The sequence below is a fragment of the Vitis riparia genome, chromosome 12 (genome assembly GCF_004353265.1).
Source record: "Vitis riparia cultivar Riparia Gloire de Montpellier isolate 1030 chromosome 12, EGFV_Vit.rip_1.0, whole genome shotgun sequence".
Lineage (NCBI taxonomy): Eukaryota > Viridiplantae > Streptophyta > Magnoliopsida > Vitales > Vitaceae > Vitis > Vitis riparia.
Window position 1 is genome coordinate 14,333,768 of NC_048442.1, and position 21,753 is coordinate 14,355,520.

At 37.1% G+C, this 21,753-nt stretch overlaps 4 protein-coding genes across 4 annotated transcripts; 1 reads left to right on the plus strand and 3 right to left on the minus strand.

Moving 5' to 3' along the window:
• The first annotated feature begins 4,408 nt into the window (after nucleotides 1–4,408).
• LOC117925850 (glucose-6-phosphate 1-dehydrogenase, chloroplastic-like) lies at nucleotides 4,409–7,674 on the plus strand. The gene is made up of 10 exons (XM_034844962.1): nucleotides 4,409–4,670; nucleotides 5,207–5,397; nucleotides 5,485–5,579; nucleotides 5,670–5,784; nucleotides 5,867–6,072; nucleotides 6,147–6,296; nucleotides 6,390–6,510; nucleotides 6,585–6,814; nucleotides 6,893–7,093; nucleotides 7,181–7,674. The coding sequence occupies exons 1-10, from the start codon at nucleotides 4,475–4,477 to the stop codon at nucleotides 7,431–7,433; spliced, it is 1,758 nt and encodes a 585-aa protein (XP_034700853.1). The 5' UTR covers nucleotides 4,409–4,474; the 3' UTR covers nucleotides 7,434–7,674.
• A 696-nt stretch (nucleotides 7,675–8,370) lies between these two features.
• LOC117927090 (fasciclin-like arabinogalactan protein 2) lies at nucleotides 8,371–10,036 on the minus strand. Its single transcript, XM_034846495.1, has one exon. The coding sequence runs from the start codon at nucleotides 9,951–9,953 to the stop codon at nucleotides 8,730–8,732; it is 1,224 nt and encodes a 407-aa protein (XP_034702386.1). The 5' UTR covers nucleotides 9,954–10,036; the 3' UTR covers nucleotides 8,371–8,729.
• A 4,305-nt stretch (nucleotides 10,037–14,341) lies between these two features.
• Nucleotides 14,342–15,490, minus strand: LOC117927038 (nuclear transcription factor Y subunit B-3). The gene has a single exon (XM_034846405.1). It carries the CDS (start codon nucleotides 15,215–15,217, stop codon nucleotides 14,573–14,575), a length of 645 nt encoding a protein of 214 aa, XP_034702296.1. The 5' UTR covers nucleotides 15,218–15,490; the 3' UTR covers nucleotides 14,342–14,572.
• A 1,506-nt stretch (nucleotides 15,491–16,996) lies between these two features.
• LOC117927037 lies at nucleotides 16,997–19,662 on the minus strand. The gene has a single exon (XM_034846404.1). It carries the CDS (start codon nucleotides 18,088–18,090, stop codon nucleotides 17,311–17,313), a length of 780 nt encoding a protein of 259 aa, XP_034702295.1. The 5' UTR covers nucleotides 18,091–19,662; the 3' UTR covers nucleotides 16,997–17,310.
• Nucleotides 19,663–21,753: the final 2,091 nt, after the last annotated feature.

Sequence of the window (21,753 nt, forward strand, 5' to 3'; positions counted from 1 at the left end):
CATTTAGATAATATGAGGATTGGGGACATTGATAACTTTTCAAAAACTTGTAAGTTGTTGTAGGGTATACCCTTACCTTGTAGATAGGTCTAAAACCAGTGTCTCCAAGCTTATTGTCACTAGAAAAGTTATTAGTGGCTTTCAATAATGTATCCAAGTCAACTAATGATAGCTCTAGATGTTTCCAACTTTCATTGGTTTCACCTTCTTTTGAATTGTGTCCCATGTATCTTGAATAATGAAGAATGGAATGAAAGGATTACAAAATGCATAAATCTTATATACAGAAATCATCAACTTGATTTATTTCCAAGCCTAGATCATTTATACATTTATCAAAATAAGCTAGGCCACTTTCTTGCTCCTTTTTTTTAGTAATACATAATTAGACAAGGTGTGGAAGTACTTATGAGTAATACACATAGTGATACGAGTACTATGATTTGTTACTTGCCTTTTCTCCTTAGCTGCTTCTTCATTTTCAGCACATACAAGGTTAAGACCAGACTTAAAAGAACTATTCTTGTAATTGATATAGAGATGACAATGACTTGCTTTTTCTTCTTGTTGGAGTTGCTATTTTTCATTTAAAAAGCATCTTGAAGTGGATGAAAAGAAAATAAGTAAGAAAGCTAGGAAATAAAATAGAAAAAACATAAATTCCTATGAGTAGTAACCACTGATCTAAAATATATTTGTAGTTTACAACCATGAAAGCATGAGTTCAAGGAACTGTAGTTTCCATAGGATTTGAGGGCACAAATCAATAGGTGTATTACTGTGTTATAGCATCTGCTACACTATAATTGAAATCTAAAAGAAAAATATTCCAACTTTTGAGTAGACCTCTACTTTACACTCTAGTCTTCAGAAAATAAGAGTCCATTTGTCAAGTGATTTTAGGATGCACTTTTAACTTAAAAAGTGTTTTTGAAAAAACATTAGGTGTTTTTTCAAAATTTAGGAAACATTTTTAGAATATAGAAAAATCACTTGTAGTATTAAAAAATCACTTATAATATTTTATGGAGAAACACTTGATATGTAATTCTTTTATAAACACACTCATTAGAAAACATTTCCACTAAAAACACCCCCAATTGTACTTTAAGTATTTTATTCCATGGAATAATGTGCTTGGTAGTTTGTCTCAGATTTTTCACATCAGCAATAATTGAGATAGAGGTAAAGCTTTATGCCACAAAATCAAGGGATAAAACTGGAGGCAAGTATGGAAGGTGAAAAATTAAAAACCTTTGAATAAATATACCATGAAATTTGTATCAGATTTATGTTTCTCAAGTAAGAAAAAGAAAAATTCATACCTGAATATAATGTTGGCATGCTTACGTAAAACTCTTGCCCATTTTGAGTGAATTCTCTGATGTAAATCAAGTCACCAAACTAGAGCAACCATCCACTTCCTCATCGTCTGATATCTGAATTTGCATAAGCAGTGCAAGTGCACTTTCTTAAGCACAAGGAAGCACATTCCTTAAGGTTCATGCACTCATTAAATGAGAAGGTCTGTGTGTTTGGCAATTTCACATCAGGGAAGTTTATAAATCCATCACCCTTCTGACAATCTGTAGACCCTCCATTTTGTCCCATTAGCACATGTCTTTAAGTTCATTTCCAGTGCTCCACAGTAGTTCCTTAGTGACCCATTGCTACTCATACTGCTTACCTATTTTCTGACCCACTTTGGGGACTTTGGTTGAAGGGTTTATCCTGCTCCACATTATGACCTTAGCTGCCCTTCAAGTTTAGATTGGGCTTCACTTAGGTGTATTTTAGGTTAGACTTAGTTAGGTCCACCTAATCTCACCCTAGGCCCATCTAGGTTCCCCTAAGCCTTCTTAGGCACACTTGGCCTATTAGACTTTTTTTTAATGTTTCTTGCATGACTCACACAGTCGCAATGACTTGCATGACCCGCATAGGATTGACCATTTTATTTCTCATATCTTACTACAATCAATCAAATGCCAAATAAAATGGAAATATCATTACCACTCCAAAATCCTCCCTAAATCTCTCTATATTTTTAATCATGACAAAATTAGCATGTAAATTATTTTCAATATTCAATTTTGAATCTAACCACATTATTTTTCATTAATGTGATCAATCCATAAATCTAACAAAAAACATGAAATATAATTGATACAATTTTGTAAAGCACATTATCAATACTCACATTTTTTCTTAATATAGAACTCCTCAAATAATTACGACACAACCGCCTTTTGATTAACAAAAAATTATCTCCTTTTCACCTTTCTTTTTCTTCGTACTTCACGTCGTCTTCTTCTTCTTCCAGTTACGTCTTCAATCCAAGTCTTCAAACCAGAAAGTTTAGAACCCAAAAAACTCTCTTATAGCTCTTAAACCAAATATGAAATATGAAGAAAATCAGGGATATGGAGAGGACAGGGGGAGGAGTGGGAATATCACACTCCTGAATATCACACGTTTTACTCAAAAACCTTAAAACACCTGAAATATGAAAATGAAATAAGGACAATAGAGGGGGATACGAAGAAGAGAGAAAAGTCGGAAAGATGTCACTCCTACAGCAAGAATTTAGCACTCAAAACAGCTAGAATATCTCACTCGAAAACACCCAACAACACACGAAGGCAACCGAAAACACCCGAAAATAACAAAAATATCTAAAAACACAACACTTTTTAATCTTCCGAAAACACCCAAAATGCACGGATCATATATGGATAAGAGTGGAGGCTTAAAAAACACGGAGATATGGAGATGAATGGGGGATGAGTATGGAGAAGAGAGGAAAATAGAGGGGAAAGATAGGAAAAATGGGAGAAGAAGGCTATTTTCCAGGTACCCGATTTCAACCAAGATTATTATTATTATTATTTTTTAACTTATCATTAGGACAGCTGAGATGAAATCTTTTCCATCCAATGACTCAAATAAAATGGAGGCATGATACCTCCGGAGGTACTATAGAATTTTCCTCATTATTATCATCTTTAGTTTGTCAGATTTATCTTGAAAAACAATGTTTGGGAAACAAGGAAATGTGTTTTTTTTTTCCATTCAAAATTATAAGGGTAATTTTTTTATATAAATAATAATAATCTGCAATGGGCTAAAACTCTAGATCCATACCTAGGTTTGGGTTCGGCCCAAACTTAGTTTGAAGAAATCCTTCCATAATTGCTACCAGATCAAAGCTAAGAGGTATATATTTAATTAATTTATCTCTCTATTCTTCTTCCTCATTTTTTTTCTAACACATATAAAATCATTTAAAAACTACTTTTTAATATAATAAGTTATATAAAATTAATTAATTTTTTTAAAATATTTTAATCTTTTCTAAATTATATTAAAATAAATATATTTTATAAACAATTAAAATATTATAATTTTATAACTTATTTTATTGAAAATTAATTTTTTTAATTATATATATATATATATATATATATATATATATATATATTAAAAATATGAAAATAAAAATTAATTTAATTTAATTTTATATATAATCAGGGTAGGATGAGACAAGACAATACTCGAACTTGCCCCAAACCCATCCTAGGTTTTAAAAAAAAGTTTTATACTTATATTTAATTTGTTTATTTAAATTTCAAACTCATCTCTTTATAGGTGAAGGATTACTCGAAAAAACTATTGTCATTACCATTCTAGAACGAGAATTTCTTTAACGTGTTTATTGAGATGGAGATAAGAATTAATTTATATAAACAAAACAAGATTGAAACATGGGTGACTCATTTTGAACTCTTCCCGTAACAATTCTTAATCTTCCAAGAGGAAAATGATGAAGGTTATGCTTGTTATTTTCTAATAGCTTGGTTATGAGAGATTTTAATAGAAGAAAACTCATATTTAAAGGTGCAGTCCAGATTCAATTTGATATCCCAAAATTTGATTTGCCTGAATTAGGAAATTTGATATGATAGAGTTGACTTTTTTCCTACAATTATCATTCAAGGAACTCCATGAATTGGGTGTCACGTGTATGGATCTTTGGTCAATTTTTGAGGCCATCTCACATCAAAGCACAATTCTCCCTATTTTAATCAAATACCCCAATCATTTTCCTATTAAGAATGAATCATTAACCACACATGCCCAAGACAGCGGATCATGCCAGACTCCAAGAATTAGGTCCATGGCTGCCTGCTGTCTACTCAGTCGTGTGATCACCTGTAAGTCAGAGGCTCAATGGTTGGAGGGTAGAGAAGAAAGTGAGAAGCCCAAAAGGTGGTTGCTCTCCTCTCTGGGTAAGCACCTGTGAGTCAATACAAATATATAATCTTAAAATTTTGTTGCAGTGTCCTTTGTCACACATCAAAAGGTTCTAATACATATATATATATACTAATTTTTTCTGGGAATTGATACTTTGATTTCTTCGCTTTTGGCTTCCTAGGAAATATCTTGGGGGTTTTTCTGCATAGACAGTTGCATGGCTATACGTCTTAGTCCTTGTTCTTCAACCTCAAACACCTTCTCTTCTTCTTCATTCAGCCATGGCAGCATACCAAGAAACTCATACTTCCCAACTTGGGCGTCACAGGACTATTCAAGGGGTCACCATGGCAGAAATTTTGAGCTCAGATCATCAAATTTGCAGCCCTTAAACGCGGTTTCTCTTCAGGCTGGTGAGTGCTTCCTTCATTCCTAAACATACTGCTTTTCCACTTCCGACTTCAGTCTTTCTTTCTGATTTTGACCTCCATTCGAGGGAATGTGGCTATTCCTTTTGGCTGTTCCTTCTCAATTGTTGCCTTCACATGATGGGATGGAGTCTGTTAATGGGAATTCCTATGGCTGTCATGATCTAACGTGTTTGGAATTTTCTGGTCAAGCACATTTACCCCAGTGCCCAGGAATCTCCAAGCATCGAATTTAGAAGTTTCTGTTACATCTGGGGTGTCCCAGAAGGAAAATCAACCTATGCATACAGTTTATAATGAAATTAAGTACGTCTAATACCGACAATTGTATAAAAATGGTGCAGTATGTGTAAATCTGTGCTGAATTCAGATGTAGAGGGCAAGCCCATGTCGAATTCACTTGGTAATAGTTAAGCATATCTTACTCCCCACTGGGGTGATCTTGCTGTCTGCTTGGGACAATTTGACCTTTGTTCTTGTTCTTGGTTTGTTTCTGAATTTAAGATGGGTTCATGGCATAGGTGTGTCTGCAAATCCTCTGCCCAAAGAACATGTAGAGACTCAAGTGAAAGAGGAGTCGTCCTCCTCCTCAAAATCTGGGAAAGCAGAGTCTACTCTCAGCATTGTTGTGGTTGGAGCTTCAGGGGAGCTTGCCAGGAAGAAAATCTTCCCTTCACTTTTCGCTCTCTTTTACGAAGATCGCCTTCCTAAGGTTCCACTCTACACTGCCTTACCATTCTCATTTCAGAAGCCATTGATCAATAACTGGTTTTTCACTTCTTTGGTTGTCTTCATACAGAATTTCACAATATTTGGCTATGCAAGGAGTACAATGACAGATGAGGAGCTGAGAAACATGATCAGCAGAGGCTTGACCTGCAGAATTGACAAGAGGTGCCATGTTCTTTTCTAAGCTCTACTCCATTGCTGGTTTACTATGCTCTCAATCTGCATTGACTAACAATCCCTAGTGAGGAATTGCAGGAAAAATTGTAACGAGAAAATGGATCAGTTCTTACAGAGATGCTTCTACCATTCTGGTCAGTACAGTTCTGAGGATCATTTCTCCAAATTGGACAAGAAGCTGAAAGAGAAGGAGGTGATACTTCAGCCCTTCTCACAATTTTGGATATCTTTGATTTTCATATCAAACTCATCTGTCTAAATGCTCCTCTTTTCAGGGTGGAAGATCGTCGAATAGGTTGTTTTACTTATCAATCCCCACAAGCATTTTTGTGGATGCAGTGAGATGCGCCAGACGTCGCGCTTCTTCAGAGCAAGGGTGGACAAGGGTCATCGTTGAAAAGCCATTTGGCCGCGACTCAAAGTCATCTGTAGAGCTAACCACAGGCCTAAAGCAGTATCTAAGTGAGGATCAAATATTCAGGTATAGTTTTCCACATTGCTATTCCATTTGAGATGTTGTAGCAGATTGACTGACTATGTTAAAGCCTTTTACAGAATTGACCATTACTTGGGGGAGGAACTCATCGAGAATCTCTTGGTTCTTCGCTTCTCAAACCTCGTATTCGAGCCCTTATGGTCTAGGAACTACATCCGCAATGTGCAAGTGACATTCTCTGAAGATATTGGCATAGAGGGAAGGGGCAAGTTAGTTCAATACACACCCTGCTCATACTCTAATAGGATACTCTCATCATCCTGACAAGAAGGTTGATCCACTGTACTGTTTCTTGACTGCAGATACTTTGACAACTATGGAATTATCCGGGATATAATGCAGAACCATCTCCTGCAAATACTAGCTCTGTTTGCAATGGAGACACCAGTCAGCTTAGATGCTGAAGACATCAGGAATGAAAAGGTATTGGATCAAAAACTTGGGCTTCTCTCCCTATTAAAAATAGGGAAATAGTAACCGTTTTCTTGGATGATCAGGTCAAGGTTTTGAGATCCATGAGGCCTCTTCAGCTTGAAGACGTTGTCGTCGGCCAATATAAGGGCTGCACAGAGGGCATTACGTCATATCCTGCATATACAGATGATCCAAATGTGACAAAGAACAGCCTCACTCCAACATTTGCAGCAGCAACCTTCTTCATCAACAATGCTAGATGGGATGGAGTCCCTTTCTTGATGATTGCAGGCAAAGGCCTCCATTCGAAGCGGTAGGCAAATCTTTCCTTTTCTTCTCATATATATCATCATCATCTCTTCTGATAAATTCGTTTGCTATTAAATTCCAGAGCAGAAGTTAGAGTGCAGTTCAGACATGTCCCTGGGAACTTGTACAAACAGAAGTTTGGAACTGATCTGGACAAGGCCACCAACGAGCTGGTGCTTCGCTCACAGCCTGATGAGGCCGTATACCTGAAAATCAACAACAAGGTTCCTGGTCTTGGACTGAGATTGGATTGCAGTGACCTTAACTTGCTTTACAAATCGAGGTAAAAAAACAATATCATCAAAACCTAGTAAGTGCTCAGGATGGCAATTGGCACATCCACATTTGTTGACATTCTTCTACTGTGAAGGTATCCAAGAGAAGTACCCGACGCCTATAAGAGGCTGCTATTAGACGCTGTAGAGGGGGAGCGTCGGTTGTTCATCAGAAGTGATGAGCTTGATGCAGCTTGGGCACTCTTCACACCACTGTTGAAGGAACTGGAAGAGAAAAAGGTCATGCCAGAGCTCTATCCCTATGGTAGCAGGGGACCAGAAGGAGTTCATTATCTTGCTGCCAAGCACAATGTTCGTTGGGGAGACCTCAGCTGCGATGACTTGTAACCATATTTGCGTTCATCGATTGGCTAAAATGGTGTATTGTGTTGATCAGTGAAACGGGATGTTTAGTTGTTTTGCAGTGCTTGTAAGTTAGGTGTTTGAATGAATCTATAGAATCATGCAAATAAGAAAGGAAAAACTACTCTAATTGGTAGTTGACTGTAAACCAATTCTACACTCATCTTTGGCATTCCCAAATGGTCATATCGAATCCAAATATCACCAAAAAGTCTTTAGTTTTGAAGCTTCTCATCCTATGAATGGTATGATTTGAAACTCGTTTACTTAAAATGGGTTTATCCATTTGGTTGGCCGTGCATACATCTACATGAAGTCTTTCACAATCGAATCTAGATCACCCACTTCAAAAGCTAAATTTAAAATGATAATAATAATTTGACTTTTTTAAATCACTTTTTTTACCCTTAATCCTAATTTGTAATTGGTGGATTGATTGTCTGGATGGTGGGAGATGAATAGTAGGATGACTAGCCGTCAACTTTGAAAAAGACAGTAGAGTAAAACAATTACTCCTTATTTACTGATAGTAGAATCCAGTACACCAAATTTATATAGTCTTCCATATCGCCTACTCCCAATTTAAGTCAACGGAGTAGTTCAATCATATGGAGACAATTGAAATGACTATTGAAGAAGCGGATTTGTCGGCTATATTTGCATTAGAAGGGAGAATATACTTCTAGGCCACACCGACACATAATTTGAAGGGGCCATGCTGCTACAAATTCAAATGATGTTATAAATTGATGCCACTCAATTGTTTTTTTTTTACTTTATTAAAGTGATTTTTAAATTTTACAAAACATTTTTTCAAGTTAAAAGTATTTTTTAAATACGCTCCAAATTAACAAATTTAGGGAAATGGGTTTCATCCTACGGAAAATTGTAACGATGGATAATTCTATAAAATACACGTATATGACACTATAAAAGCAAATAAATATTATTAACCTAAAAATTGAAAATAAAACAAATCTGCATCGATCACACACCATGGCATCACATTATACACACAAATAATTACAAATCAAATAAAAGGGAAAAAAGAAAAAAGAAAAGGAAAAAGGGAAAGCCACATCGACCGAGTTGTTATTTTGATTTTTTTTTTTTTCCTCAAAAATAACATTAAAAAAAGAAAAATACAAATATGTTTGTCTGAAAAGTAATTTCCAAATACCGGTGATGGAGCACCTCTGTTCTTGCCACGTGTCGACACGTCACCATGTCTCACTGAATCTCCATCAGGCCGTCGGAAACAACAGTCCGGAGGGGCTGAAGTCAAAACAAAACGAAAGCTCCCGCGAACACAGTCAACAACACTGAGGCCCATCTCCCACCGTCAAATCTACCGCCGCCATTCTCATCATCCTGGTCAGCAGTCGAGTCTTCAGAATCATCGCTTTCCGGCGAATCCGCATCCGGCGAGTCTGCGGTGTCGTCTTTCGATTTCTTCGACGACTTGGGCGACGCCGCTTTCGGCGACTCCGCTTCATCGTCTTCGACCGTCCCCTTGAACAACTCCCTAGGCAACAAAACCTTGTTAATCTTGTAGAGCACCACAGGCTCCTGATCCAACACCGTCCCCGTCACCCTTGCCGTCACCACCTTCGTCTCCAACGTGATGTCCTCTCCCTCAGTCTGCACCGTGAAGTCGTACTTCTTAGCTCCGTCGGTCGCCAAAGTGTTCGTCAGTCCATTGCTCGATTTCAACATCTGCATCGACTGATAAATCGGAATGCCGTGGTACAGCAGCAGCGACACCTTCCCTGCCGCCGTCAAATTCTTGTACTTCGGCATAAAGCCCTTGATAACATCGTCCGAAGGGCAAAACACCGTTAGCCCGCCGTCGGCGTTCTCCTCGAACGTTTTTATGGCTCCAGAAGCTTCTAACAAGTCGCCGAACGCTTTGCAGCCTTGCTTACTCAACATAATCGTCAGATTCAGGCTCGGTGCCTCCGCCGGAGCTTCCGCCACAGCTGAAGTCAAGATCTGGCTGATCTCTAGCACGGAGATGTTGTACGGAATCTCCACCACCGACTTAACGAAGTAGGCGTTGAGATGGCCGCTGTCTTGAGCTCCGAATCCGACTTTTCCGTGCTTGAGATCGGTAATGTTAACGAATCCGGCGGTTCCGGGAGCGGATCCAGTGGACTGGAACAAAGTCGCCGACGAGGCGGTGCCGTCGGTGATCTGGTGGAGCTTCCTGGCGCCGAAATAGTCAACCAGAACGTGGAGGGAGAGCACGTTCTTGATGACGTAAACGGAGAGGTGCTTGGAGAGAAGATCCGCCATTCCAGCATTACTAACGGCTAGAACAGTGATAGTCTGTCGGCGGTTAATCTCACCGGCGAGGTGGGTGACTGTTAAGTAGTGGCTAAAGGTCGAGAACTCCGGGTACTTGGCGAGGATGTGAGTGATATTGTGCGCATGGGTGGTGCAGGATAGGAAGAGCAAGCACACCGAGAGAGTAAGCAGACGCGTGAAGACCGGCGCGTGCTGCATTTTGCCGGTGAGGATGAAGATAGGAAGATGGTGGTGTGAACTGTGAAGCAGAGAATTGAGTGGTAGAGGCGCTCTGCAGTGATGGCAGTGTATATAATGGCCTTTTGTGGGCATATTTTATCTGTCACAGGTGGAGTGACCACAAAATCATGCCACCTTGGAACCAAAATGGCCATGGGACCCTCTATTCCACAGCTTTGAAACTCATACTTCAAGGTAATTCTAAATTCTTTACTCTTTTCCAAGTACAAAATTTCCTCGTCTATACATCTTTCATAGAGATTGGAGTAGTCATTAATAGCACACATCATTTTTATTTGCAAATTGACAGTTTTAGATTGAAAATCCCACCAAACCAAACTCTCTCCTTGGGTTGATCACCTGTTAGAAAATTGTAGGAGAGATCTAATACCAAAATGTCATACCTGTTTTTATTCTTATTATTTGATAATATTTTTATTTTTATCATGTTCCTCATAATCCATATCTTAATTATATATTTAATTTGTATATATTTAAATAGACTAATTGATTTGGTAATGATGAAGATTTGGAGAACTAGGGCTCAATGGCCTAAAGGACCATTTCAAAGTACATGTAAGCATGGCCCAATGCTTAGTTGGACAGACCAAAGGCATTGAATCTTTAAGGCTCCCTAGTCCAAGTAAAACAAAAAAAAAAAACAATTTCAAATCTACCTTCATTTGAGTGTGCATAAAACATTTAGCCTAAGGTTAGGTATCATACAATGTTACTAATGTGTTAATAACTTAATATACACTTTCAACTACCTCAATCATGTAATGGGCTGTTATTCAAAATATGATACCCTATTACCCATCACCCACCATTTTGAGATGGACATTTGGGACCCCCCGTGGTTCAGCTTTAATAAAAGCAGTATCTAGTTTGATTTTGCCTCGTGCTTACCACAACAAAAAGGAAAGTTAAGTTTCAATCAATATTCATTCATATAAATGCCAATTTCTTTGCAGAATCTATAACTAGTGTTGCTTGTACTCCATGCAAAGAATGCTATGCTTCTCTAAACTGTCAATGAAAATAGTGGAATTTATAACATCCAAAAAGGTCTCATATCAAAGTTTTAATATTTATTATTTAACTTTTACATATAGCATGAGTCATTCACACTTTTTATTCCTATTCATCGTTTTTTGTACTTTACTCACATGTCTCATGCTTTTTTATGCATTGTTTTTTCAATCTTCATTCACATTTTTTTTTTATATCCTATTATACTTATGTAAGTTTAATTCAGAAAATTCTTTGAATATTCTTTAAATAGAGAGATTTTCTTTTAATAATTTAAGAAAATTATTTTCCTTCATATTTCTTTTTTTTTTTTTTTTTTTGTTCCCGATACGTTTTCAAGAAACAGATATAATCTTATAAAAACTAAACCGACAAAAATGAATACATGATTGTATCATATGAATAAGTTACCTATTATTTTTGTATTTTTTTTTAGATAGGACCAAACTGTTTAAAAAAAAATACAAAATAAGAATCATTTTCCAAACCGTTGGTGGGAAGGGATTAGTAAGATCCAGCTGTATAAATTAAGAAAAAAGTGAAAGCATTCTAGAAAATGAGAGATTGAAAGTATAGAAGCAAAATCTGGCTATATTAAAGGCCCACCTGTATCCACCAAAAAATTGGTTGTTGTTGTATATTTTAGACAACAAACGATGTCCTTTTCTCATGTCCGCTTCATTTCCTCCCCGCTCATGTCCATATGCTGATGCTTGCACGCCCTTTCTTTTTCTTCCTCCTGCCTTTATTAATTGAATAATTATTTCTTGTTTTACTTATTTTTTTAATGAGGTTGACACGTGGGACCCGTAAGTGTCGGTGGCAACGTACCCCCAAAAAAGGCCAGACTGTAATGGAGATGCCACTTACAGGTACGTAGACGTGGATGGTGATGATTTGTGTGCGAGATGTCAGTTGATGCCCCCACTGACTCTTTTTTCTAAAAAAAAAAAATTATTTGACGGTTAGGATTTTCTTTTCAACTCGCACTCCGACTCAAGTCACTCGCTCGCTCGCTCGCTCACTCACTCACTCACTCACAAACAAGGCCGACAGCTCCTTGTACCTCTTTGTCGTACAATATCTCAAATCACACACACCCACACACTTTCTTATGTTGTACTTGTACCGCTGCAATTCAAATCTAAGCATATGATTAGGTAATTTAGAAGATGTTCATGATTTTGGTTGGTGGAGTTCTAAGGTGTGTTTGGAGTGGTAGAAGAAATTGAATTTGAACAAAAAATTTGCTTCCCCAAAACATAAAATAAGAATTTTGTTTCGAGAAATCTTACAACATGTAAGAGAAAATTTTGTGTGATGATGAATATGCCACAACATCTCTTTTGTTTAATTAATGAAGAATTTGAAGCAAAATATACACTAAATGTAAGTAACAATCAACTTTTTGCTATGAAATGTTGTGATAAGGTCCCACTACTCATCCTCGCATGCCCTATCATCGTTGTCAATAGGATTCGGTGTTAATCGTCTCTTGCGGGCCATGACTTGTCTATCATGGGCATACATGGGCTTGGGCTTAGGACTTCCTCTTACTAGGGACGGCAAAAAGATGGGTCACCAATCCTAATTCTCTCCTCATTATTAAAATATATTATCATTATTGTCTTAAAGAAACTTTTTTAAACAGAACAGGGTGGGTGAGGTGCCATTCTCTATACATTTGGCCCGACTTAATTTTTTATTTTTTTTTATTTTAAAATTTTAAATTATATGAAAATTAAATATAATTTATAAATTAAAAAATATTATAAGTTTTTAGAAAATAAATTAAGAGAATGTTTTTTATTTTGTAGATATTAAAAATTGTTTATTTTTATTTTGTTATATATATAATAAGGATAAGGTAGTAGGTAGCAAATCAATACTTGAATCTAGCTCAAACTTGGTGACACATAACCAAAGGTTTTTTAAAAAAAAAATGTTAATCTAACCTTAATTCATTTAAACTTTTCTGAAATTTCAAACGAAAAAACTCATCTCATTGTCATCCCTTCTATTTAAGTCTAGTTGGCACTTTTTAAGTCAAAACTATACTGGTCAACCCGACCTAGTTGCTTAGGTTGTTCTTCATTGCATTTGATCTTCAATAACTTCTTTTAGGTTTAAATGATCTCTGGGAAAGGATTTTAGTGCATTAAGAAAGATGTTAAAAAGAATAGCTTAATAATGCATGAACAAACCATGTCCATTAAGGAGCACATAAAGAGGCTCATTGCTGCTTTGGGCTTTGATAACTGTTGTGCACTTCTTGAAAGCTAGCACTTTAGCACTTTGTAGTATAAAGACACCTGCAAGCCTATTAATGATGATAGTAATTATATGCTCCTCACAAAGGAACTAATAACAAATCATCTCGTTTGATTCCCGTGGCCCAGATCCTTGCTGCTGTCTTTGTGCTACTTTTAATGCGTTTTGCGTCCTTTGTGACTTGTGAGTGACCATCTTTTGTTCTGTCAATCCAAGTTTCGATTCATTTACCAAAATGGAAGAGAGCAAGTGTGAGTTAAGGGTCCAGATTTGTGGGGTTTAAGAGTAGCCTGCAATTAGTGAAGCCCAAAAGAGAGCATACGGGTTCAGGGCTTTATGGGGGAGCCCACGATGTAAGGTTGAAATTAATCCGTTGCAGAGACGCTAGGAAAAATAGTTCTAATTTCATGTAATAAAAAGTTATTAAAATAGTAATAATAATAATATAAATGCAAAAACACTTAACAAAATAGAAAATATAAAAATTTGTAAAAGTGGAAAGTGTTAACTTTGGAAGTATTTTTTAAAAACAGGTTTAAGAGCAATTTTTTATCATAAAGTTTTTAAAAACAAAATTCTATTTAAAAACTCAAATATAAAAAATAATTTTCTCAACTTATTTTTAATAAAAATACCATATGATGCAAAGTTTTTTAAATACTCTCCCATAGTTTTAATTGTTGTTTAGATCACTCTAAAAATAATTATTTTAGAAAACAAGAATTGGGTTTCATGTGTTATAACGAAGTGACTCTAAATACTAAACAGAGCCCACATTTTAGAAAAAGAAGGCCGAACGTCCAACTTAAAAGCAGGAGATTTTATGGGTTATATGGTAATGGCCTGGCCGACAATGAAATGGAAGAATGGAAGATTAATACAAACTAACAAGTAACATCCACTTCAAAGCCAAAAATATCAAACCCAAATGGCTACACGCTTAAATTTATAGAAACCATACACACTTAAACCCATAAATTATAATTTGATTTTGCTATTTATTTATGATTAATTTTAATATTTTGTATAAAAATAAAAATTAAACAGGTAGAAAAGAAGAGAAAGGTTCTCAAATATCATCCTCAATTAGAAGTTTATGATTAGAGGTTACAGATACAGACTATTTGCATTGCATTTATCTCTTTTAATTCCCACAATTACACTTACATATTATAACATAAGTCATCAACCCCTCCACCACCCCAAAAAAAAAAAGTTAAAAAAAATTGAAAATTCAATTAGAACCCTAGAAAGTAGTCACTTTTCATCAACCACCTAACCTAACTAGCTTTTACCTACCTTGACCTCACCGTTGACGCCACCCCGCCACCGCCGCCGCTCGAACTGCCGGTGTTGTTCTTACCCACTCCTCCGCCGCCGCCACCGCTGCCCGAGCTGCTCATGTGATGAAACGAACCCGAGCCGTAAGCCTGTCCCTGATGATGCCCCATCATCATCATCCCACCGTACATCCCACCCCCATTGAAACCCCCACTGCTGCCGGAGCTCATCGCGCCCCCACCTCCCGCAGCTGCTCCGCCCCCGCCGGAGCCGTCCTTCTCGCCGGGCCTCACTCCCAAGGAGCTCTTCTCGCCCTCCATCTCCCTGTACTTTTGCAGGTATATCTTTAGGGGCTCCACATACTCCTCGAACCCCAGAGTCGTCATCGCCCACAGCAAGTCGTCGCCGTTGATCGTCTTCCGCTTCTCTCGCTGACACTTGTCGGAGGCCTCTCCAGTGATGAAGCTGATGAACTCCGACACGCACTCCTGCACCGTCTCTTTAGCATCTTTGGAGATCTTCGCGTTTGCCGGCAGGGCCTTCTTCATGATCCGGCTCACGTTTGCGATCGGCAGGAATCGGTCTTGCTCTCTCGCCGACAGCTCGCTGTTGGCGTTGCTGTTGTTGTGCCCACCCGAGTCGTTGTCTGAATCCGCCATGAATTTCGATCTTCACCTACTTCGTTTATCAAGAAATCATGACATGAGGGTCGCGAATTGAGCCAATCGGAGGAGGAAACCAGGGTTTAACGTGGGTTTTGCAGGGACTGGCCGGAAAAAGGTCACTCCGGTGAAGAGAAGCGTGGTTGCAGAGGAGGAGGTGTTGGGTCCGTTGGATCGTCGAAGTAATATGGCATCGGGTGCGACACGTGGTTGGTTTAGGACCGTTTGTTTTTCGATAAGCATGGTTCACGTGGGTGATCCTGGGACGTCCGATGCGTAGTAGGGACGGGGAATTTGACGGCTGGAGGTGTGACCACGTAATGAGTTAGTGGAGAATCTTGAGCCGGCTGATGCTTGGCTCGAGGTGAGTCGAACATCCAGGGTCAGAAAGGTCAATGAGCCGTGGACTAATTCTATCTACTTATCATTACACGTGGCATCCTAAGCACCATCGATTCCGAAACCGCGAGATCACAACGGCGTCGTTGTAAGTGGAAAGAGCTAGGCAGTGGAAGCTGCTCATCATTGTTTACAAAGCCTCAAAACGACGCCGCTTCAAGAAACGTAGACGAAGGAATGGTCAACTCCTTTTGAGACAATTTTTTGTTTTCAACTATAATCACAAGTCAAATAAGACATCAAAATCCTAATTTTGTGGACTAATATCATGTTTCTACGACACATAATATTTTTCACTTCTATATTAAACCTATTTTTATAAGTCATAAACTATTTAATAAAATTATTTAAACAGATATAAAAGTTTATCTAAAAGGATTTTATTAAACTTTTTTCTTTAAAGAAAAAAAAAATCAAAAGCATAGTCATGGGCTTTTAAAAGGCTTATTCAAGGGGCCTTAATCAATAAAAGCTCTGCAAAGCTGCCTTGATGAGTTGTTGTAGCTTTTCAACTCAAAATAAATAGAAACCATTAGCTTCAAAATAAAAATAAAAATAAATTTGTATATCTTTATAAAATAAAATAAAAAAGCAGATAATATAATATGATTTGATTTTTTTTCTTAAAAATTTTAAAAGTTTTTTCTTAACTTTTTAAGTTTAATTTTTTGAAATCTTAATTAATTTTATACCATTTATAATTCTTGTTTAATATTTTAATTATAGATATATAAAATTTTGCTTTAGCTCGTTATTTGTTTATTTTTAAAAATTATTATAATAACATGCATAATTATAAAAAAATTTTAATTTTATAATTTCCTAAGTGTATAAAATCACTTAACAAAAAAAGTTTCCTAAATGTCTAAAATTGATAAATTAAATGAATTATAAGCGGGTTTATCTTGATATGATTAAGTAAATGAGTAATACTTATTAAGTAGTCAAACCCAAACACTCTCATTCATTAAACCAATTATATGAGTTGATACGATTATGACAGGAAAATACTAAAATTCTAAAATTCGTATTGTTTTACTGTGACATAAACATGATTAATGTCTAATCTAAACATGCTAAATTTCTTTTCAATTCGCTCTTTCCTTTCCACCAAAGATCACAAAAAAAAAAAAAAAAAAAAAAAAAAAAAAAAAATGGAACCAACCTTGTATTTCTTTTAAAATCCATAGAAATCACATGAAATTGATACTGGGTCATGTGAATTGGATCACAAATCTTTTGGAATAGTTCTGCATCATGGGCTCTTCTCAGCCTTGAGTTGTCTTTAGGGACCCATTAAATGTATGCTTTGAAGCATTAGATGATGCCAAATGGACAAGAAGATTATAGAAAAAGATATATTTGTGGATAAAGAAATGCAAGTGGAATCCCATCAATTGATGATGGCCTTTCTAAACTTTTAATACTTTAGTGTTCTTCATATTAAGAGAAAACAAAGGCCCATGGTTGATAGTACAACTGCTTTAATGGGGGTATCCAAGGTTTGTGAGGGCTTTGGGTCAATGGAAGTGAGGTCAAGAAGCAGCCGCATAAGCTTCAAATCCTAAACCCCCAAAACCCTAATTCTTTCTTTAAGCCAAATCCAAATGGATCAAAAACATAAAAAATACTTAACAGAGAGAGAGAGAGAGAGAGAGAGAGAAAGTTACTTTTACAACACTTGCTCATGCTCATGCTTCAATCTCAAACCTTGAACACTTGATGGATCCCATGGATATGTCAATCTCAATCAAGTTTTCCTCCTCATTCATCTCATTCATCTCTGCTAGGAGCTCCATTAGAGTACTGTGTTGCTGGAAGATTGAGTCTGGTGTGAAGTCTGGCAGTTTTTTCTGTGAGTTGAACTTGGGGTCTTCTTGTTTAGGATCAACATAGTGCCCACTCAGGAGTGCTATTTCAATGAGGCTATCCTCATCAGAAATTGAACCATCAGAGCATTCTGGACTCTGGCCTGCATTGTCTGGGAATGGCCACTCCACTTCAGACTCATCACTCGTTGATGATTGATCAAGGCTTTCAGTTTTTGATAGTGAATCAGGAGACTCATCTATGTACTCATTCATCTGACGGCTCATTCCACTCCCTTGGGCTTCATCCCTCTGTGTGATGGTATCAGTTTCAGTCTGTGTTCTGGATGCAACTTCCTCCATGTGAGGCAGACTCTCATGGTGATCAGACCTGAGAACCTCTTCTTCTTCTTCTTCTTCTTCTACTTTTTCTTCTTCTTCTTTCAGTGATTCCTCCTCCACCACTGGCCTTTGCTTTGAGAATGTGAAGAGGACAGTAGATAAGATCAAAGCTGAAGATGTGATGAGGATGGACAACACCCCAAAACCCAGAAAGCCTGCAAATATCAAAACTGGGACAAGAGCTGCAACCCAAGGCAGTGGATTTCTGAGGAAACACAGAGAAGAAGCCATTTGATCCTCAACTCTGTGGTTCAAGACCATTGGATTGAAGAGACTGCAAATGGGGTCAAAATGGAGAAGATGAAAGTGGATGGAAAACTCTGGGGTTTTTATTGGGCTCCAAGGAGGGTCAAACCAAAACACAGATTGATGGGTACTTGAAGAAACAGAACAAGAACCAGAACCAGAAACAGCAAAAAAGGACTTTGTCCTTTTCTTGCTCCAACACAAGCAAAACAGATAGCTACTAAGAGACACTAAGACAGTGATAATTGATTGATGGATCTGCCTTGGATTGAAAAAAAAAATAGAGACTGCAAATGGGTGGAAGGTGGTTTCAAACCTTCAATCTCTACTACTTTCTTGCTTAGATATCAACAAAGACACATAGCTAAAACAGGAAAGGTTTATATCATATTGGAATGGATCAATCTTCAGATCATATTAATACATAGACAAAGTGTGAACATAAGCTGTACAATGGTGTGAGAGATCAACAGATGTACCTGAACCGGTTTGCAAAGAGGAAAAAAGAAAAGAAAAGAAAATGGCTTTTTTCCTCTTAAACAATTGAAAACTTGCACTGAAGTTATAATTTCTGGGTTGTTTCTTTGATCACAGACTCACAGTTCCCAACTCCTCCATTGCTCCTAAAAAACTGGGTTTTTTTTTTTTATCTAACGCCAATCAGGTGGTTTTTCTCTGCACCTGATTCTCTTGAAAACCTCAAACCCCTTGGTTTTACTCTATTGGTTTACACTCACAGAGCTTGGAAATGGGAGAAGCCATGTGCAGGCCTCTGAGCTCACCACATGGCACTTTCCCTCCAACATCAATGAAAAAAAATAAACAAATAAAACAATAAGAGAGCCAAAAAATATTATATTATTTTTCTCCTTCCTCCATTTCTCTGCAACTTCAAGAAAACCATTATATCTGAACCATACCTGGAGCTTCTTCACAGATGGACAAGACCCATCACCCAAAGGCAAAAGACCCAGTTTGGTTACTCATTTTTCTGTCTGAATCACTCAACCCCATTAACTGAAACTGCCTCTCCTCTAAATGTCACCTCTGGATTAACTCAAAATCACCAACTCCTGTTCAGTAACCAATAGTGGGTTCAAACGTTTCTGTGCCCATTAGATTCAAACCCATCATTGAATCCACTGCTCTGTCAGATTCTGCTGCTTCATTGACACCCATCAAGGCTTTCTCAGTAGTCTTTATGGAAGACTGGAGCTCAGAAGCTGAGGCCCTCGGTCAACATTCAGAGCCTTTGCTGCAATGACATCACAACATACACACACCCGCAGAGCTCACATGATTCTCCAATTCCACCTCTTGTGAAAAGCCCATGAACCCCTGTACTTTTTATGCCAGAGGTGCACTCTTTAGAAACAACAACCAACAAGAGATTTTGGTAGAGAAAAAGACCATACAAGAAAAAAATACCAGTCTTTTTTTCCAGCTTAATCTAAACACATATGGGTCTGTATCAAATTCAAAATGTTCCCAGCGGCCAATAGTCTCTTTTTTTAATTGTTTTTCTGAAAAGCAGTAAAGAAGGCTATTATTCAAAAAGAGAAAGAAAAAAAGAGAGAAAAATTCTGAGGTTCTGGAATTATGTTTTTCCTTTAATGATTATACCTTATGAGAAATTTTTATTTTTTTTTGCTTGGTGGCAAAGAAAAGAAATGTGTTGAAAAAGGGAAGGCATGTATCATCCAAGGAGCTGTGAGGGTTTTTCATTTTCTTAAGCTTTCTCAGCAACCAAACAAAACATTAATGTCAACTTTCCCATGCATGGAGATAGATTCAAATAGAAACCCCAAACGATAATCTTTTGTTTTCCTTTTCTTTTCTTGATTCAAACAAATCTTACATCAACTGGGGTATGGTAATCCTATTCTGGTAGGAAGACCTAATCCTTATGAATTCTGCTGGTGGTCCACCCCCTCTTGCAAATGGTTTGCGCCCCTAATGATGGCTTTAGCTTTGCTTTTAACATATGGGACATCAACATGTCTCCTCCTAACCAAGAATCTTAGCCCCACGCCCACGCAAACTCTTGCGATGCAGCCTGCAGGCTTGGCTCAAGTTGATGCCCACATCGTGGGTTTCATTGGACTGTGTTTTCCACACTCCTTGAATTAGCTTTGTGTTGAGTGTGGAATTTGACTGTTTCTTCCTCCTGCATTCTCTATTCTGTCCATGATGATTTCATGTTGTGGAGTTCAAGACTTTCCATCTGTCCAACCCCATGTGTGGCTTAGGATCATTTAGGCCTTTCCTCTGCTGAAGGGTCCAAAAAAGAGAATGCAGATGAGTTGAAATACAATATGTTCAGCAACAATTCCTTTTTTGTAGTTATTACTATGAACTTTCAAGTCTTAGCTTAATTAATCAAATTATGATGCAAACCCACGTTTAAGTGTTAAATAATTCTAAGATGAGTACTAATACTACTTGGTTATCTCTAAGACAAAGTTTATACCGGGTCGGTTATCAATTAACCTAGGAGAAAATGACCTATCTATGAAACACGTTTATAATATCATATTAAACTATCAATTTAATTATAAAACTTAAAAGTACATTTTAGTTTTAGATAATTCTAAAATGGTAACAATATTACTTAATCCTTTAACTTAAAATGAAAAATAAGACATAATGTTTTATATGGTCTTGATTAAGTCATCAATTTAACTTAAAGGGTTGACACCCGATCTTATCAGAATCTTCTTTTGAATTAATGTAGACTTAATAAATTGATGAAAATAAATTTTCCATGAAACAAGATCTTGATATCATGTTAAACTATAAATTTAATCATTCAACTTAATTTGTGGGGGTAACAAGTCAAGTACTTATATTATTTCAACTTGAACTAGGGCTGAAACCTAACTCTCAATAGCAAAATTGATTCAAGGAAACAGTATTTGTGATACGGTGCACTGTATCAAAATTTTGTTGGCATTGAGAAAATTTGTGGGGGACAGAAGGAGATCATAGAGTTCCTAGTTGTACGATTGTGAAAGAATCATTCATTAGAGCCAAAACTTCAACTTGGAAATGATTAATTTCCTCAAACAAGAAGTGGAGCATTAAGATAACTCGAGCTCAGGTGCCCAGATGTTGGCCTAAAACAATCTATAACAACTCACAATCCTCCAAGAAATCTCTGCACAAATTCTATATTTTCCACTTTTTAGCTGATCTCTCCATGCTAATTGCTTTCTCTTTTCATCTTAAAAAAAGACAAAAAAAATCCTTATCGATCATTAAATAATTAATTTCACATTTTTTGCACTGTAGTGCGAGGAAACCATTCCAAACTTCATAGTCTAATGATGACTGCTAATCTAGTGGATCATAAACAACGTCATCCTAGGAAACAAGTAAGGCTTAAAATTGTGCTAGGAAAAGCGAAAGAAAGCGAGGATGGCGGTGCCCCTTGCCGGCCAGTTGCAGGTGCTAGTTGTACTAGTAAAGCAAAATCACATGAATCCCTAAATGGAAACTCCTTTGCTCTACAATTTGACTACAAACATTGGAAACAAACTTGACTTCAAGATTATTATATCTAGTAAAATAAAAGTGTTTTCGAGCTTGGAGAAGCTTTTTGTCTTGAAAGAATGAATTGAGATCAACAATTCCGACCTGTGTTTTGGAGAGTGACTTAAGGAATGTTTTAGCTGTACT